General features: G+C 42.4%; 1 protein-coding gene across 3 annotated transcripts in view; it reads left to right on the forward strand.

Annotated features, from left to right (window-relative positions):
* The window catches only part of hivep3b (HIVEP zinc finger 3b), a 49,690-nt gene extending 31,605 nt beyond the window's left edge, over positions 1–18,085 (forward strand). For all 3 annotated transcript variants that reach the window (XM_017309627.1, XM_017309626.1, XM_017309628.1), the window contains 8 exons: positions 61–2,385; positions 2,844–3,133; positions 3,253–5,259; positions 6,760–6,905; positions 13,038–13,213; positions 13,320–13,421; positions 14,122–14,780; positions 16,268–18,085. In XM_017309627.1, the coding sequence (XP_017165116.1) occupies positions 411–2,385; positions 2,844–3,133; positions 3,253–5,259; positions 6,760–6,905; positions 13,038–13,213; positions 13,320–13,421; positions 14,122–14,780; positions 16,268–16,921 (6,009 nt within the window). In that variant the 5' untranslated portion in view covers positions 61–410 and the 3' untranslated portion in view covers positions 16,922–18,085. The remainder of the gene's footprint in view (positions 1–60; positions 2,386–2,843; positions 3,134–3,252; positions 5,260–6,759; positions 6,906–13,037; positions 13,214–13,319; positions 13,422–14,121; positions 14,781–16,267) is intronic.
* Positions 18,086–18,696: the final 611 nt, after the last annotated feature.

An 18,696-nucleotide genomic window follows, 5' to 3' on the forward strand; every position in this document is an offset into this window, starting at 1 on the left:
TAACACTGTATATATCCTCTTTTGTGACCAATTTTTTCTTTATTTTTTAAATGTCTTTAGATCCACCCAGAAGCTGAGCAGCTGCCACTCTCAACAATCAACAAAGAAGATGTGGGCATCACCCTAGGAGGACTGCTAGAATGGCTGTGGCTGGAGAGAAGTTTAGCTGCTTTGCACATAGAGAGCTTTCATGTTTACCTGCATCAATGCAGCTCCAGGGCACCTTTTAATAATGCCTCATTTGGAACTTTGGATTAACTCTCGGCCCACTCTGTTAAAAGTCCTCATTTTTGATTTACAGTTCAATCTCTCGATGTTCCATCGCCTCTGACCTTATTTTGCCATGCGATTAAACCAATGAGGCTCACGGAGCCCTTTGTTACGTGTCTGTGAGGTCTCCTCCCCACTCTATGGAGGCTGAGCCCAGCCGTCCGGCCAACGGGGAGCGCTCTGGAAGGCAAGAGTCGCAGCATGCAACAGCTGAGTCTTCATTAGGGTCTTGTCCACCTCAGCAACCCCAGCAGCCTCCTAATCCTCGTCCTGTACATAGAGCTTTGGGGCGCTTGCAAAATCGTCAACCCAAACGTACCGACCTGCTTCGGTTACAGCAGCAGCAAGCAGCAGCATGGCAGCATTCAGAAACCCCTGGTACCTCTGGAGCCAGTTTTTTCCGTGCAACTTCATCCTCATCCCTCACCACTATGTCCTCCACCCAGGGTGAGCATAGTCACGGGGGGGCTTCTCACTCCAGTCACGAGGCTCTAGAAGTTGTCAGCTCTCCCAAAAAGGGGGAGAAGAAACCTCAAAAGCCAGGGAAATATGTGTGTTCGTATTGTGGTCGTCCATGTGCCAAGCCAAGTGTTCTCGAGAAACACATACGCTCCCACACAGGAGAAAGACCCTATCCTTGTGCTCCGTGTGGCTTTTCTTTCAAGACCAAGAGCAATTTGTACAAGCACCGCAAGTCCCACGCCCATCGCATTAAAGTAGGTCTGTCCTCCAGCCGAGATGAGCCCAGTTTGAGTGGACCAGAGGGTAGCAGTATTGGAGAAGACCCCGAAGAGCACACAGAGGGAGAAAGCACTGAATCCGAAGATGAGACCGGCCAGCGCAGAAAATCTTCTTCTAAAGAGATGCTTCGACAGCAGAGGAAAGGGGCTAAAGAACGGCTTGGAGGCTCTGAGGAGAGCCAAAGGCCTGAGGATTCTCAGGCTGTCAAGCAAAGACTGGCATTGAGACTTAGGAAACGGGGCCCCATGGCTTCACCAGATGACCCTCCCTCCTCCTCCCTCTCCACATCATCTTCATCGTTAGGCCCGGGTAGTAAGGGCAGCACGGAGTCTGGCTACTTTTCTGGATCAGGCAGTACCGACCTGTCCCAAGTCAGCCCACCAAGTTCCAGTGCCAAAACCTATGCAGAAATTATCCTAGGGAAGTATGGAAGACTTGGAGGACAGCAGCGCAGTCCCCACCAGCACCAGCTTCCTACTTCACATTCCTCATCATCAGGAAGCGAGGACAAAAGCATTCCCTTTGCTGTACCCAAAACTCAAGTTATTGAACACATTACCAAGCTCATTACCATTAATGAAGCAGTAGTAGACACCAGTGAAATTGACAGCGTAAAGCCTAGACGCTCCTCCATCTCCAGGAAAAGTAGTATGGAGTCACCCAAATTTATTATCCCTAAAGATCCCTACACGTTTGACCCAAAAATAGAAGCTGCAGGTCCCAGCGGTTTGAGGCACCCCCAAAACTCTGAGGCAGATCCATTGAGTACACAGGAACTTTCAGCAGTGCCTCTTCTCAGAAGCCACTCATTGCCATCAACTACAAGCCAAGTAGAGCCCCTCACTTCGGGCACCATGTCTCCAAGAAGTTACCGCCTTAGCCAGTCATTTGATGAGCAGCAAGCAGTGGTTGCAGAGATGAGAGGTGCACAGCGTATGCTCAGACGCCAGCCTGCCATAGAGGTACCCCTGGGAGCTGAGTCAGTGTTGGAGGAGAGCAGCCCTGCATCCTCATCTTCCTCAGCCAGAGGAGCTCATTCAGGCAAGCAACCACATCATCCACAAAAGAGTCGAAGCATCTTCGAATGTAGATCTTGTGGTGTTGGCTTTCAGCACAGTGAGGACTATGAGGGTCACAGAAGAGTATGTCCAGGACCAAAACAAGAGGGCATTGATGCATGTAGCCCATGCAGAGAGAATCGTCCCCCACTGATGCACTCCAAGTTCCGAGCACTGGCTATGGCTGTGAGGAAGAGGAGGAAAGAGGAGAGCCTCGAGGAGGATCCCCCCAGTCCTGGAACTGTACCCATATCAGGCAGCTCTGAAGGTCTCATTCCAGTGCCAAGCAGACCAGAGCACAGCCAGAGCCTCTCAGGTTTGTTTATGCATCTTTGTATTGGATTACTGGTAATTCTGTTCTCTAGAGGCAAAGTGCTGCATCTTTTAGATGTGACCTGCTTTAAACAGACTTAGTTTGATGAACTGATCACTAGGAGGCCCCTGCAAAACTTGATAACAGAAGAAAAAATAATTTAAAAATTATCTCTTATGCAAGTATTGCACAAATCTAAAAGATGCAGAGTATTGGCTCTAAAGACCTAGAATTGCATTGGTTTGTATTTGACCCAGTCTTAATACAGGAATACACAACCAACATTTTAATATTTGCATGTACGTCTGTATTTCAAACTTAAAAAAAAAAACAGAAAGGAAAAGTTCTGTTACATGAGACAGTAGTGTAAAACACAGCAATTTTTTTTTCTATTTTAACAACCCTGAAGCCATTGAAGTCGATACTATCTTGTATGCTTTTTGTCTGGTCATTGCCTCTAGGTGCTACTTTACATAATGAGCCAAACCAACAGCAGCAACGGGACAGGAAGGGTGTTTCTGTCATCCAGCACACTAGTTCTTTTGAAAAACAAGAAAGTATATCGATGGAAAGCCAGGAGCCAGACCTCAGAGAGAATCCGCAGCCACAACAACCTGAGCCAAAACCCTCTCCCTCCACATCCCGCCTCATCCGTCAGCCAAACATCCAAGTGCCGGAGATATTTGTTACTTTGGAGCTTGATTCCGACATGCCATCTGTTTCACCCCCAGTGAAAGCATCTTCATCTAAGGTATGCAAGACTTTCCTCCTTAGTCTAGTCTAATTACACAAATTGGACTGCACTTTGCACTGACTTTTGTACATATTTGCTTACCCAGGAGACTTTGTTAATTTGTAGTTCTTTTGTAGGAACTCGAGAAAACAGAGGAGTTCCAGTGGCCCCAGCGGAGCCAGACTCTGGCTCAACTACCTGCAGAAAAGCTGCCACCAAAGAAGAAACGACTCCGCTTAGCAGAAGCAGCTCAGTCTTCTGGGGAGTCCAGCTTTGAGTCTCCGTCTCTTCCTCGCAGCCCTAGTCAAGAAAGCAATGTCTCAAGCCTCTCTGCTTCTTTTGAGGACACGACACGTTCAGAGCCCGTTGTCTGGGGTTCTGGCAGCCAAGGCTCCCAGATGCTGACGGTCCCATCTGCTTCTCACCAACACAGCCAAAGCCACAAGGAGATGAGGCGTTCAGCCTCAGAACAGGCCCCTCCTAGGCCCCAACAAACTGAACAGATCTCGGAAACAAGAAGTAAATCATTTGATTACGGATCTCTTTCCTCTCAGCAGTCAACGTCCTCCTGGAAAGAGAGGAGAAAGTTTCTTCTTGTAAAACAGGCCACTTTAGGTGAAACAGAGCAGGAGATGGTGGGTAACATTAGTCACAGCCCAATGCCCGGTCCTTCTCACCCCAACATGCCTTATGTCTACCCTGCTGAAGTGAGTCCCCACTTCTGTCTGGACGCCACAGGGAAGCCCATGCAGTTAATGCATTCTCAAATGTCCTCATCCTCTCATGATGTGCTCCCTTTGCAACACAGAGGACAACACGTTTTTCAAAGAGGTGCACTTTCACAACTACTCCCCATAGCTACATCTAAAACTGAGGCTCTGCCCCCCCAAGTCATTCACAGAGGCTTCTTACATTCACACTCTGGGTCTCCCATACAGACCCACCCAGGACAGATCCACTTGCCAGAACGGTTGAGAATACCACTACATCATCTCCCACCCCTAGTTCCTCTCCCTAGCTCCTCAAGGGTTAGAAGCAGTCAGCCTCCGTACTTTCCTTTTCCGCCAAGTCTTGGCACACACATTCCTCCTCTGTCCTCTACAGAGACCAGGCCTCCCATCTCCTCCATGTCATCACCTCTGACCCATCACTCTCTTGTAACCATCTCATACCACCAACAACAACCAGTCATTACCACATGCCTGGCACAGCTTACGCCAGTGGTATCACTTGTAGTGCCAGTGCGCCTCCAAACTCATAGACCTACCTTTGCCAGTGCCATGTATACCACACTCTCCCAGATTCTGGCCTCCACTCGCTCACAGGAATCAACTTCTTGCACGGCTATGATCGTCATGGCCCAAACAGAACGGGACAAGCTGCAAGGATCCTATCTGAAAGTTCCATCTCCATCCATCCAGAGCCTTCTCCCGCTGTCCCTCTCGAAAGAGCTGTCCTCAGTGTCTGAGGACGAGTATGGTTCTCTGGGACCTGGAGGAAGCAAACGCATGCTTTCACCTGCCGCTAGTCTAGAGCTCAGCACAGAGGCTAAGCGTCACCAGAAAAGAGTAAAAGAAGAGGAGGAGGAGCGACAGAAGAGTGTTGAAGAGGAAGAAGATGCAGAACCCAAGGTAGGCCAAGAAGAAAGCAAAAACATAGGGAGGACACTAGATGACAGAGAGAAACGGCAACCAAATCGAACAGAAGGCACAAGTGTCAAATTAGAAGAGGTGCAGGAACAACTCCCATGGAAATATAACAGAGAAGAAAAGGAACGCAAGGAGAAATCAACGGAGAAGACGAATCCAAAAAAGGAAGAGGTGCCAACTCCAGAAGTGGGGGTTGAGAAGCCAAGCCTCCCTTCGTACCCCAGCCTGCACACTTCCACCTCAGTAAACTGGTGCTACCTGAAGTATGTCAAACCCAACCCGTCTGCTGAGAGAGACCCGCATACCTCGGTTTATTCTACATGGAGTGTCAGCGCACACAACCCCAATCTGCCAGGCGTCAGCACTAAGGTGGCTCTGTCTCTGCTGTGCTCTAAACAGAAGCACAGCTCTGAGACGTACACCATGGCCACTGCTTCAGCACCAGCCAGATGTGAACCAGTCCCTGAAAGCAGCACAACTCCACATGTTTCAGAGGTAAACACAAACACACGCAATACAACGCCTTGAAAACAGATTTATAACTCCTGACGTTTTTCACATTTAGTCATAGACAAAATCTTCAATGCGTTTCATTTGGACGTCATACGACAGACCAGTGACAGACATGATTTTCAAGGTTTTCTTTTTACAAATAAAATCTGAAAAATGTGACAAGTATTCTCTTTACTTTGGTATCCCTTTATAAAATTCATCCAATGCAAACAATTGGCTTTAGATGTAACCTGTTTAGAAATTAAAAGAAAAACTAGTAAATATGTGTGTAAAATAATCTCTGCTGTTCTGCTGCGGCAATTGCAGTAAACAGCGATTCTACTAAGAGCTTACTTAGGGAGTTGAACAGAAATGCACTCAAAGCAACAACAATGTACTATTATATTCTTCATCATAAATATGCACTATCTTGTGTTGTTCTTATTTATAAATTCCAATAAAATATATTGAAGATTGTGGGTGTAGGTCAGAGTTTGAATAAAAGAATAAAAGACCTCAGACTTGCCCCAAAGACTTGAGATTTTACTTGGTCTCCTGGTGTGAGAGTCAAGTCTTAGTAGCACTTTAATAAAGTCATATAATAAAGATTGAAAGGAAGCCTGTCGCTGTTCATGCTGGCTGTAGTTTCATAACTATGACCACATTAATGTTTCTCCAACTGGAAGCTGTATTAAATAACTGTAGGTAGTTTCAGAACAAAATAAACTTCACTTACCTCCAACGTTGTTTCCCTGTTAACAATAAACAACAATACAAAGGACATGTCTGGCTGCAAGAACTTAAATAAAAGAAATTCTGCTGTTTAACATGCTTTCAATTGCTTCCAGCACCATGACCTTTTCATTGTTTTATCATTTGTACAGTACATTAGAACATGTTTACAATTTTGAATTGAGAACAAAGGTTTTAAATGTGGATGTAGAAAATATTTCTTTTTTCCACTATTATTAAAAAATTATGCAGCTCAAAGCGAGGTGAAGAAAACACTCCAAACTGTTTAGTGGAATATATAATAAAAGTGTGGACAATCGGAAGGAAAGGAATAGAAAGGGATAAACAGATGTTAACTTAGTCATTATAAAGACATGTTGTTATGAATGGTAATAAATTAAGACATAATTGTTAAAAAAAAGACTTAAAATTAGTATTAAATGTTCATGTAGACATTTAGGCCGAAGAATAATCGGTACATGTTTTGAATCCTAACTTACAATAACGCAGATTTAGAGATGTGCTAGATGTTATGGATTTCTTAAATCAGTCAATAAAAACAGAGACTGGAGTCTTGACTTGGACTAGGCCCTTGGACACTTGAGACTTGACATAGAAACAATGACTCTGCTGTGAGGAGACAAAAGAGAAAAGGTTTATACGTTTTACGATAATGTAAATATTGTGGTATTTATTTCCTGAGAACTAGAACTGTGTTATGCTCTTTAAAATTGACCTTGTAGTATTTAAAGTTATTTGACTTGAACGTAGGTACAAGAGACCCCACCCAGCACCCTGCCTGAGATGAAGGATGAGGAGACGCATGAGAAGGAGGATATCAAAGAGACGAGGGAAGAGGAAGGTCCTTCCACCTCCAAGCAAGGCGAAACTAGTTTGGTCCGAATCTTTGAAGGAGGGTAGGTGCAACCGTCTTTAGTATATATTTGGAAACATGGTTATTCATCATTACAAAAGTTCCTCCTGATAAAGGCAAACCAAAAAAAAACAAAGGATCATATTGAGCTGAGTTGAGCCAAAGGGAGGCACTGCGGCTCGTTTGTACCTGTAGTCAAGCTTTTTGCCCTAACTGCTGGCGTGAATTTCTGCTTCTAAGATGTGTCGATTTGGAGTGAGAGCTGCGTTACAGTGCATCTGCTTTGAGTGTGTGTATGTGTGGGAGTGTAGAGTGCATGATATTTTTATCCATGACGGTCAATACAAATAATATTCAGACAATACTGAATGTAGGCCTAAACACTCGGTATTAACAGTTCACTCCAAAATCATTCTTTGTTTTTTTTTTTGTTTTTTTTACCAACATCCTTCTTCTTGCTGAAAATAATATTTACATTTTGGACCAACCCAGCCTGACTTGAATCTGGTAGAGAATCTGTGGAGGGAACTAAAGATTAGGGTGATGGTAAAGAGGCCTTCCTACCTCAAAGACTCACAGCTTTTAACCAAAGATGAATTATCAAAAATCCCTGTGACAACATGCAGAAAGCTGCTTGGCAATTATACATTAAAAGTTTGATTGCTATGATGCCAGTAAATATTTGTTGACTACTAAAAAAGGGCATATGTATTTTTTTGTAATTTCTATTAAAATAAACAAAACCATTTTGGTTCCATAGATTCCTGTCTCTCCTGTCTGGAACAATCTATTTGGTTGATTGAAAAGTATTTAAATGTAAATATGCCAGTGGTATGATTTTGGGCTTAACTGTGCATATGAGTTGAAGTTGGATTGAACTCAATTTTATGCAACTGGTTATGAATTGTACTTGTGAACTGATTGTGACACAAGCCAGCCTACTTTCCTCAGTACTCATCCCAAAGTCAGTTTTAATGTTAACATTTTTCTTTTATAACTCCCAGCTGTGTCCAGGTTTCAAACAACTCATCTAAACTTAGAGAAAAGTAAATTGGTGAAGATGTTGAAGGAAAAAGAAAGTCTTGGAACCTCTCAGGCTCAAGCTTGCCATGACCAATAAACTGCTGAAACACAACTCTCAATGCCTGCAGTGAAGAGAGCGCAGACGCCCCTGCTCCAAAATCGATGCCTTCAATTTTGCAGCTGCCCTCATGGCAAAGCCAAATGCTCAGTGGGGAAAAAAAAAAGTTTAAGGTCATTTGAGACAAAGATTTTACTGTTTGGCCACAGTTTTCATGGTGAAGCTGCAAGTCTAGTAACGGCATCAACAAGCATGGTAGTGATGACATCATGCAGAGTATCTGCTTTGCTGCCGGTCGTACAGCTGGGTCACACAAAATTTTTGTAGTAATGAAAGACGCACTTCTAAATTCTTCAACTTTACTTCACATGAACGACTCTTCGATTAAAACTTGGTGCTCCATCCAGATGCACATGAAAACTGGCTTTGCAGTAGATGGAGAAGACCAACGTTAACATTGAATGGCCGATGCTGGAATCTTTTTTTTTTTTTTTTTAACTGTCATTTCTGATAGTAGGGTTGGTCAAATATTCAGACACAAGTTAAACACCACATTGTTATATATATATTTTTTTATAAATCATTTAACTTAAATGGTGTATCCTCTTTCCAATCTGGAAAAGGAACGACTTTAAAATGCCATTAAGTACAATGATGAGTGGATGTAAACCTGTCAGCCTCTGTGTCTTGCCATCGGTTGTTCTGCACCATCACTCCTTGGGTCCTTATTTCCTCGCCTGTGAATGTGAAATCATCTGCAGTGTGTGCCGTCCTGAGTCAGAAGAACAGAAGAAGTGGGCTTCTAAAAATGAGGGTGCATACTGGTCCTTAGTTTGGTCCTCATAGTGCCTGTGTTTTAAAGCTGGACATTTTCCCCCTGATTTCATAGAGACACATTTGTACTAAAGCAGAGGAAGAAGCAGATACCACAGGAAGATGTGTACTCATGTCTACTCAAGCGGTAGACAGATGTAAATCATTCCCGTATTGTTTTATTTTCTGGCGATAATTTACATTGGTATGAAATGAGACATTAAAGAAACAATTTTGACTGGATTTTGAGATGTGTGGACAGACAGTGAGGCTTCTGCTTTGTGTTCATGTGCAGAACAGATTGAGAGTGAAGCAGGTGTCTGTCTGCTTAACAGGAGATAAGGCACTAATTCGCACTCTTTATGATTTCCAGCCACACGTTACACACACTAGGGGAAGTGCGTCTTCTGCCAAAAAGACCCCACTGTTTTCCTCCCTCCTCCTGTTGTCTGTCCACATTGCACCCACTCTCTGCTCATGCTGCCTGTATCATGAATTTCCTGCTCCAAGTTGTCTCTATCATGCGTATAGATACATGATGCCCTCCTTCGTTTTCATGCAGTACATGCTGAAGCTAAAGCTATGAACACAGCAGAATGTTCTGTTTCCTTGCTCTGTTAGGACCAGTTATTTATTTCTGTCTACAGTTGTTGACACTTTGAATTCCTCCCTGTGTGCAATGTGTGACAGCATAATTATTCATCTTTTAACCATGTTTTTTTTTTTTTTGTCACAGTGGCTTGTCAGATTTAGTCCTACACCTTCAGAGATGTCTGTCAGAAAGAAAAGCCCAAGTAGTTTAAACCTTCTATTTGAAAATGTGTTTTTAGCGTTAGCAGCCGTAGCTGCCAGGACAAAAGGCAAATGTAGGGTTGAGCTGTTGTTTACTATTCATTATAACATGTGGAGTTAGAAAAAGCATTGACACCCCTTTAACATTTCTGCATTTTGACATTTTCTTCTGAAATAATTGTCTCAAAAGTGTTCTTGCCCCTTCTCAGCTGGGTATGAACTTTGCCATTTGTACTGCTGGAAGGTGGATATTTTGTTTTTGGGAATCAAAGTAAAAGAAGCTGAATACAAATAAATGCAATAATTCAGAGTTTGCCAACCCTTGTCTGTGAGGGAAACTGCCCTGCACATTTAGGACGCGTCTCTGATTTAACAGACATGATTCAGATGATTGCAGTTCAGCAAAAACTTGTTAATCAGCCATCAATTTAAATCAGCTGTGCTGAAGCAGGAAAATGTCTACAACTTGCAGGACAGTGTGTCTTTCTGACCTGGGCTGAAAAACACTGAAAAACGTTTTAGATTTTTCTTTTACTACACAATTATGTGCTAATATGTGTTTGTCTATCATATAAAATCAAATTACAATTCATAGGGATCTGCGGTTGTAACATTAAAAAATTTAAATAGTTCAAGAAACGTGGATGTTTTGACTAAACGTACAATATTAATCAATGATGTAGCTAAGATTTCTGAAAATCTTATAGATTCAAAGTTTGTTTATTCCTTAAGTAATATATTTTGTTGTTACAAAACCAGACTGTCTGTTGACTCTATCAGAGGCTGAAGATTTAAATCTCAGTTGACGGAGTGCAACGTTTGCAGTGCTTTCTCCTGAGATGTGGGCAGATATTTTTAACCGTTTATTAAGAAGTTTGTGCTATTTACGCAGCAGCCAGCTCCTCAATGAATCCAGCTCAATGCCGCCGCTGACATTGAGCTGTTTCGCCGTTGCGCAGCAGTTTGTTATGGTCCGCTCCGGCTAGTTCTGTTGAACAACGGGGAGTTTTGTAGATGTGGCAGAGATCCCGTAATTAAACACAGTTGGTGCCCACTGGGTGTTTACGGCCCAGAATGAATTGTGCATCTCTTCTTATGCAGCGAGACGGGAGAAGGAGTTTTTCATAGACTACAATCTGTTCAGATATAAAAGATTTGTGGTCTGCTGTGTCTTCAAATAGTCTTTTGGTAAACATTGAGATTGTGCATAAACATTTTTTTTTTTATAGACTAGACCTAAATGTGTTGCTTGATTTTTATATGCACTGTCTATTTTAGGTTGTTGGCTGAAGCCAGGCTTCCCTTCCCTCTCTTTAGCTGCTGCTGTTGTTGGCAGGACGAGCCGATTTGGAGCAGAATAGTTGGTATTCTTTGCGATCCCGGAGTGCAGCGGAGGGTGAGAGCAAGGGAGTCGGTGCTGCTGCGCATTTAGTGGGGCTTCCCCAACCCACCTCCATAAAGAAAGCCTTGTTTCTGTATTTCCAGTGTGTGTGTGTGTGCGTGTGTGCGTGTGTGTGTCTGTGTGAGTGTGAGTTACCACATCCGTCACTGTTGTTTTAGCTGCTGTGATCGATTTTTTTATTTTTTTCCATCAGGGTCATTCACAGTGATGAAGCATTAGAACTATCTCACTTGACTCCATGATTTAAAGTTTACATTATAATTTCTTTGGGTTTTTAATAAGGATAACGTCACAGTGAAATAATCACAATATAGAGAACAACAGGCTTTTTTTTTCTTTTTTTTTTTTTTTTAAGAGAAGTATACAATGCCACAATTTTGCAGACATAAGACCAAAACTGGCCCAGAGTGAGTTTTGAGCTTCGATTCATGAAATGTCCATAAACATAAGCATTTTATCCTGTTTTACTGGACATAATAACTTTACAGAGAAGAAAACGTAGAAATGTTGTATTATCTGTTCATCGTTCATTTTTAGGCCATAAATGGCCTGCGTTTAAAATCCCCCAAACTTTTAAAAAGCTTCTATTCTTACTTTCAGTCTGATTTTCATTCTTAACCTGGCATGCTATAACTTTAAGTGTTTGATATTGTCCTGTGCTGAACGTCCATTAACCTGACACATCTGGGTCCCTGACTCATGGGTCTGAATGTGCTTGGCTAAGACATGTCCTCTCTGCCTGACATAAGGTGGTCAATGAAACGGGGTTAATTAAGGATCCACGTTTGGTCATTTCCCATCATCTATCCTCCAAAAGATGATCAAGATCTGTATAGCCACCTGAGTCATTTAAGATTAGGCATTAGTTGAAATCTAATACTAAAATAAAGTTGGAAAATCAATGCTATGAATGAGCTTGCCTTGCATTACGAGGCGTACATTAATGTTGTGATTGTGTGAAACTTGACTCGCTCACCAGTGATCTTCTTCACATCGACAGATATTTAGTCCCAACAGGAGCTTCTTCAGGGCGACCTTAATGTGCTGTTTCAACAAGGGGTTAACTCCACTGTTAGAGCAAAGCTGTCATTATATTCTAAGACCATGCACAGCTTTATCACCCATATAAACAATAGAAAAAACTCTCAACCTTTCGTTTCTGTCTGACATTAAATCAAGATAAATCTTTCCTGTGTCGGCTAAGCTTGAAGCATCAAAACTGTTTCTGTTTGCTATATACTTGAAGATTATTTTAATATTCCTTTTTAAGCAAAGAAAATCTTATATAATGATTTGTAAGGCTTTGTTCTGGTTTAATTCACTTTTCAGTTAATCTGAGAACATGCCTCTGGATGCATTTTAAGGCAACTCCTACAACACCTTGGTAACCTCGTGTTACCAAGGTAACCGAGGCATCGGACAATTATGGACCTCCACAAGTTTGGTTCGCCCGTACAAATTACACACAAAAAAAGTTCTCTAAAAAATATCTGTCTCATTATTCTGGTAACAAATATAGATTATTTTTGTTATTCAAAGGAAAAGTTTAGTCTGATTTATTGTCTGAGAATCGTTTTATACAAAAGTCTAGTTTAAAGTCTGTTTGAATTTAGCAGTTCAGCCTGTAAAATATTTCATGTTGCAAGCTGACTTTCATGGTGCTTCCAAGTCCATTTTTTGAGGGCAAACATGAGGAAAAAGGTTGTTCAATTTAATGAACTTTGCTTTGAAAACCATAAAATATAACGACTAGTGTTTCAGCTGCTCTCTTCACAGAGACCCCCGTCTGATCTGAGCGCAGCAGCCAGAGCCTTTCACAATACGTTTTCTCTACCAGAAAATATTTGGCTTCCTGTGCGCTTCGATCCCTGAAACTAAGCCAGAATTGGTCAAAGAATCACAATTTTGTTCAAGAATAAGAATTTTCTTGACGTCGCTGTTTTGAGTTATTTTGCCAGCATTTTGCATGATCACAGCAGGAACCAATTCTCTTAATTTTTGCAATGCAAACGTTTTCTTGAAAACAGTTTTCTTTCTTTCTTTTGTTTTTTAATCTTAGTCTTTTGTTTCTCCTCTGGTTACCCTAGCTACAGGTCCAATGAGGAGTACGTCTATGTGCGAGGTCGCGGTCGGGGAAAGTACATATGTGGAGAGTGTGGCATTCGCTGCAAGAAGCCCAGCATGCTGAAAAAGCATATCAGAACGCACACCGATGTCCGCCCATACATCTGTAAACACTGCAACTTTGCCTTCAAAACCAAAGGTAAAGCTAAGACACGAATAACCAACGTGACTTGTGTGGCTTGGGTTTTCTCCAGGAGAGCGTATTTTAGCCCGGCTGTTAAAAATATTTTCTCGCTCTCTTCCAGGAAACCTTACCAAACACATGAAGTCAAAGGCTCATGGGAAAAAATGCCAGGCAGTGGGAGTGTCTGAGACGTCTCTGGACGAGCCAGAGAGCGAGGAAACAGGTACTTCAGTGGGGACGGGAAGACGTCCTTCATGTTTCCGCTTCCACCCCGCAGAACCCCCAATCACAGCTACGTGAACTCCCGCATGCGAAGGATAGAAGCTGCTCGGCCCTGACAGCTTATGCAACAGCATGTTCAAGTCTCTGGCCCCTTGATGTTGCATAAGGGATAGGGAGAAGTGTGAGATAAATAAATGAAGAATAAGGAGCCAGTCCCATTCTTCCGGTGCAGTTGTCGCAGGAGTCTGTCCGCTGCACCTCGTGTCGCCGGAGTGCGGCTGAACAGTGCAGACTTGTTTCCACCTGGCTTCGAGTCGAGCGCCTCACTGTCTCCTCCTGGGCTTTGTCTTCTGCGCCTCCCTCTTGCTGACGGTCCAGGCTGAGAGCGGCCAAGGACGTACCGACTCCTCCATTCACAAAGCTGCAGAAATAGTTTTTGAAAAGAGCTATTCAGTTGAATTCCAGCCTTTTTTATTCTTAAGTCTATTTATAACAGACTAGTTCACCTTCCACTGAAGGCTCAGTGGAAGGTGAACTGAGCCTTCATCACCCGTTTGGGTTTCTTTTCTTTTTTTTTTTATCCGAGGTTGTTCTGTAAAGGCTTTTTGAGTCTGTGTCACGATTTTCTGAATAGTTTGTGTGAATGCGACACGAAACGATTGAAAGTTTCTTGTGATTTTCTCCATCTGCTCAAACATCAGGCAGTGACGAGCGCGTCCTCGGCTCAGAGGAGCAGGGGGAGCATCAGTTCTCCGACGTGGAGGAGTCTGACGATGAGGATGACAACGATGATGAGGAAGAGGAGGATGAGGACGAGGAGGAAGAGGAGTCTACGTCCCACGAAGACCCGCCGTCCTCCTGTTCATCGGACACTCATCCGTCGACGGGAGGGCGCTCCAGCTGTGCACGGCGCTCGCAGCAGGGCACCCCCGATCCGGAGCCCGGTCCCGGTTCGGAGCCCGCCCCGAGGGGAGTCTGGCCCAGCAGACGGGCGGCCTCTCCGGGCAGGAGGAGGGCGCTGTTCTCGAGGCAAGGTTGGAAGGGCTCTCCAAGGGCCTTCTCCCCCAGCAGCGAGAGCTGCTCCCCCAGCCGCAGCCTCTCCCCCCGCCTGGAGCTGCCCTCGACGATTCGCAGCCTTTCCCCGAGGACCGAGTTATCCTCGTCTGGCAGACACATCTCGCCCTCCCCTGAGAGGAGGCCGTCTCCCGTCAGAACACATTCTCCTCTTCGTCCCGTTTCACCCAGCTGCTACCGACCGTCTCAAGTTCCAGCCTCTCCATCACCACTGGGGGCGCTGCACAGGACCCCCGGATACCTGCCCTGGGAGAGCCCAGGCACGAAGGGAGGCCATGTTAAACCGGTAAGTACTTTTTATTTTCATTTACTCTACGTACAGTACTGAACAAAAACTTTACATGTGTTGGTTTTGACTCTAAGGAGCCAGATTTTTCTATTTGTATTCAAAGTGCTCTTGAAAATATGTTAAAAATAAGATTTTTTTTTTAAGTCTGCCTTTTCACTAATTATCCACCAGGTTCTTTTATCTGACCAGGAACGCATGGCATATTGTGTGCTGTCTTCCAAAATAAATGAAAGATTGAGTCTTTGTAGGTAGCAAAATGTTTAAAGATCCTATTCAGTAGTTGGTATTTCATTTCATGTGATAGACCAATAAAGTAGCACATACATACTTGACAAAGGTAAGGAAATAAGCAGCCAAGAGAGCAAGGGTAGCTGTGGAGGAGCTACAGTGATTCACAACTCAGCTAAATTTGACTTTTAGGTAAAAGTGAAATGACAGGATACAACTAACAACTAAAGAAAAATAAACTTTAAGTATTACTTGAAGCTTTGCCTCAACAAACATGTGGGGAACATTGTGCTCCGGTCAGCTGAGACCAAAATTAGACTTTTTGACCGCCTTGATAAAATAATGTGCAAGAAAACTAAACTACAACACCCACATCCACCACATCCTTTAAGTGAAGAGTGGAGGTTAGTCATACTAAACATAGAACAAGGTGTTCTGGTCAGAAAAGGCCCAACATTTAATTTACTGATGAGTAAGAGAGTGTGGTGTAAAACACTACTCATCTTCCCGAATATGCCATACCCACAGTGAAGCATGGTGGTGGCAGAATCATGGTGTGGGGGTGCCTTTTCCTTTTCAGCTGGTACAATGAATCTGCTCAGATTGGACCAGAAGATGGATGGAGCTAAAAAAAAAGGGCGATCTTGGAAAAGAAACCTGTTAGAATCTGTCAAAGAGTTGAGATTTCCAGCAGGATGACAACCCCAAACATTCAGCCAGAGCTCCAGTCGACTGGTTCAGATAAAACCATGTTCAAGAATCAGAAGGGCCCAGCAAATATCCAGAGCTAGTTCAAATTGAAAATCTGTCTCAAGGTTAAAACTTTGTCACAGATATTATGATTGAGTTTGCTGTAAAATGTGCTTTTAAAAGGAGTTACGCCACATTTTCAGTGATAGAGCTTTGAAAATCCATGTACTATTTTCTATCTACTACTTTTGTGTGGGTACGTCATAAAAATTTAAAGAAAATGTACTGACATTTGTGGATGTAGCATTAGAAAATGTTCAAAAGATTATGAATTGTAGTTTAGAAAGTTTAGAATCGAGTTTAGTAGCCCTTTTTTTGCTGATTCATAGGTCTGAATTAAAAGGGTTCACAAACAGAACGCATTGCTGTAAAATAATCTGACATTTAGACTTATATTTTTATTCAGGGGAATAATCAATCTCTGATTCTTTTTTTTTCACTCTTTGCAGCCCTTTGTGTTCTGTCAGAGTTCGTGTTCAAAATTAAAGTGTTTGCTCCCCCTGCAGGAGAAAAGTGGCGCTGCAGGAGAAAGGCCAACATTGTCAGAAGCGAGTTTGTTCCCACCGGCTTTCCGTCTCTCCACCTGCGAGGCTTATCCCGGCCTCCAAGCAGCAGACAACATCTTTAGCCATCTGCCCATGCACTCCCAGCAAGCAAAGGTCCCCTGCCTGATGATACCCATCGGTGGGATCCAAATGGTACAGGCCAGACCGAGGTCCCACCCGACTACTCCCTCATCTCCAACGTCCCCCCCGCTGGAGGGGCCATCGCTGTCCCGATTTGAATCATACTGGGGCGGGACCCCCAGGACTCAAGGGCTAAGGACTCCTGGAGACACCGGGTGGGAGCACCAGGCAGCAGGAGCCAGCCACCACGCTCTTAGCACAGAACTTACTTTTTCCAAACTCAAGTTGGAGACCACAGACTCAAAGCAATATGGCAGCTCACACAGCTCCATCCGCCCCCACGGGTCTGCCACACAGACCAGGGAAGGTGGCGTTAGAGGCAGTCAAACTGGAGCGCCTCGCCTCGGAACAGCAGCCCCAGTAGCTTATCGTGCCATAGGAATCGCACCAGAGCGGGACGATCCGACGTCAAGCGATGATGCGGTAGAGGGAGACGGTGAAGAAGACTCGGCCACAACAGAACAGAGCACTTAGCAGTGTCGACACCTTGATGCACCTTGCATCCAATTTTGGTTTATTGGTTGCTACACTAGTCTTGTTTTTTTTATTATTATTACTATTATTATTGCTTTGTTTTGTTTTGTTTTGTTTTATACAGATTTCAATACTATTGTTAACTTAAATGTTTGGTCTTTGGCAATATTCAGGTTTGTTATAAAAAATGCACTTTTTCTGTGTGAAAATATTGTTCCTGTAAATCTCTATAAATATATACAAATATATATATCTATATATATATATATATATATCCTGTATCTAATTAGATACTGCTAATCTCAATGTCTATTTGAAAATGCTTTAAAAAAAATTTTAATAAATAATTATGAATAATAAATTTGTAAATGACCAAAATATTTCATTATTATAAAAAAAAAGAGACAATTTCCTTTTAGGTTGTTCAGTATTACTCAAATTGTAGTTTCTTGTGCCTTTTCTGTCCATTTTTGTGTTATTTTAAATGTAAACGTACACAAAGAGAAGGCTGTGAATTCAGTTTTATTATTTTTTATGTTGTTATGGAGGGTTAATATTTGGTGTTTTTTTTCTTCTGAGGGCCATTGCTTTATCGCCAAGGTAACTAGTCAAATCATGGGAGAACCTAAGGAGCGGCTGACACGTGTCAAAAGAATTGCACTGACGTTTTATTTTTATTACTGAATGCTTCAGATTATGTGTCTGTACAAGGGAGAATGCTCCTTATTTATTTTTATTTGATGACATTGAGCCTTATTATTTTTATTTTTGTTATTAGGGGTGGGGAGAAAAACTTTTTTGTTACATCTGTTTGACTTCTTCATCATGTTCTTATAACTTGAACTGGTGGTAAAGATGAGATATGAATGAATTTGGCTGGTACCAGAGGATCAAGTGCCCTGCAGATTTCACAGCAAAATTTGTAGTTGCTAAAAAAAATAATAACAATAACGACAATAATAAAACAAAACAAAAAAAATGCACTGGGCTTCAATGAGATTGTGCCTTTTTTTTATTTCTCACAGTCAATTTTGAGACACGAGTGTTTAAATACAGAAAGAAGATTGGACAGAATATTTCAAACATCTCTGATCATTTTTGCTGCAAACTTCACTTTAAAAGTTGTAAACAAAAAACACAATAAAGGATCAGACAATCTGTGGACAATGTAGTAATTTGTTTCACTAAAGTGTTTGTGGTTTATTAGACGGTTAGACTTATTAATCCACAGGGATTTTAAGAACAGAATATGTAGGATAGAGTGCTGTGGAAAAAAAGATTTACCACTTTGATTGTTTCTTAGCTAAACTCAAATGTTTCAGTTTATACAGTAAAATTAGATTCTATGATCAGACAAAAGATAACTCCAGGAAATGTAAAAAAAAAAAAAGAAGAGAAAAGCAGTTTTCAAACGATGATTCAATAAGATAAGAGAAAAGAAAAGGCTACTCACACCAACCTGGTCATGTGTGGAAAACACGTTTATCTCCTGGTTTAACTGCAAATTCCTTTGACCTAACATTTGAGTCATCATGGTGATATTGTGTCCTTCGGTAGATCGACCTGTCCTGGGAAGATTCAACGTACTTCATGTTCTCTCCTTTTGTTCAAAAGGATTGTATTGTGGTTCACTCCCAAAGCGTCTATCCGAACTGATCGATGTAAGGGATGTCAGAATCTAATCTTCAATTTCTTTGCTTTTTCAGGTCTTTGGGGGAAATTAAACCACAAAAAAATTAGATTAATTAGTTAATTAATTTTACAGAGGGTCATGT

This window comes from Poecilia reticulata, linkage group LG16 (genome assembly GCF_000633615.1).
Source record: "Poecilia reticulata strain Guanapo linkage group LG16, Guppy_female_1.0+MT, whole genome shotgun sequence".
In the NCBI taxonomy this organism is placed as follows: domain Eukaryota; kingdom Metazoa; phylum Chordata; class Actinopteri; order Cyprinodontiformes; family Poeciliidae; genus Poecilia; species Poecilia reticulata.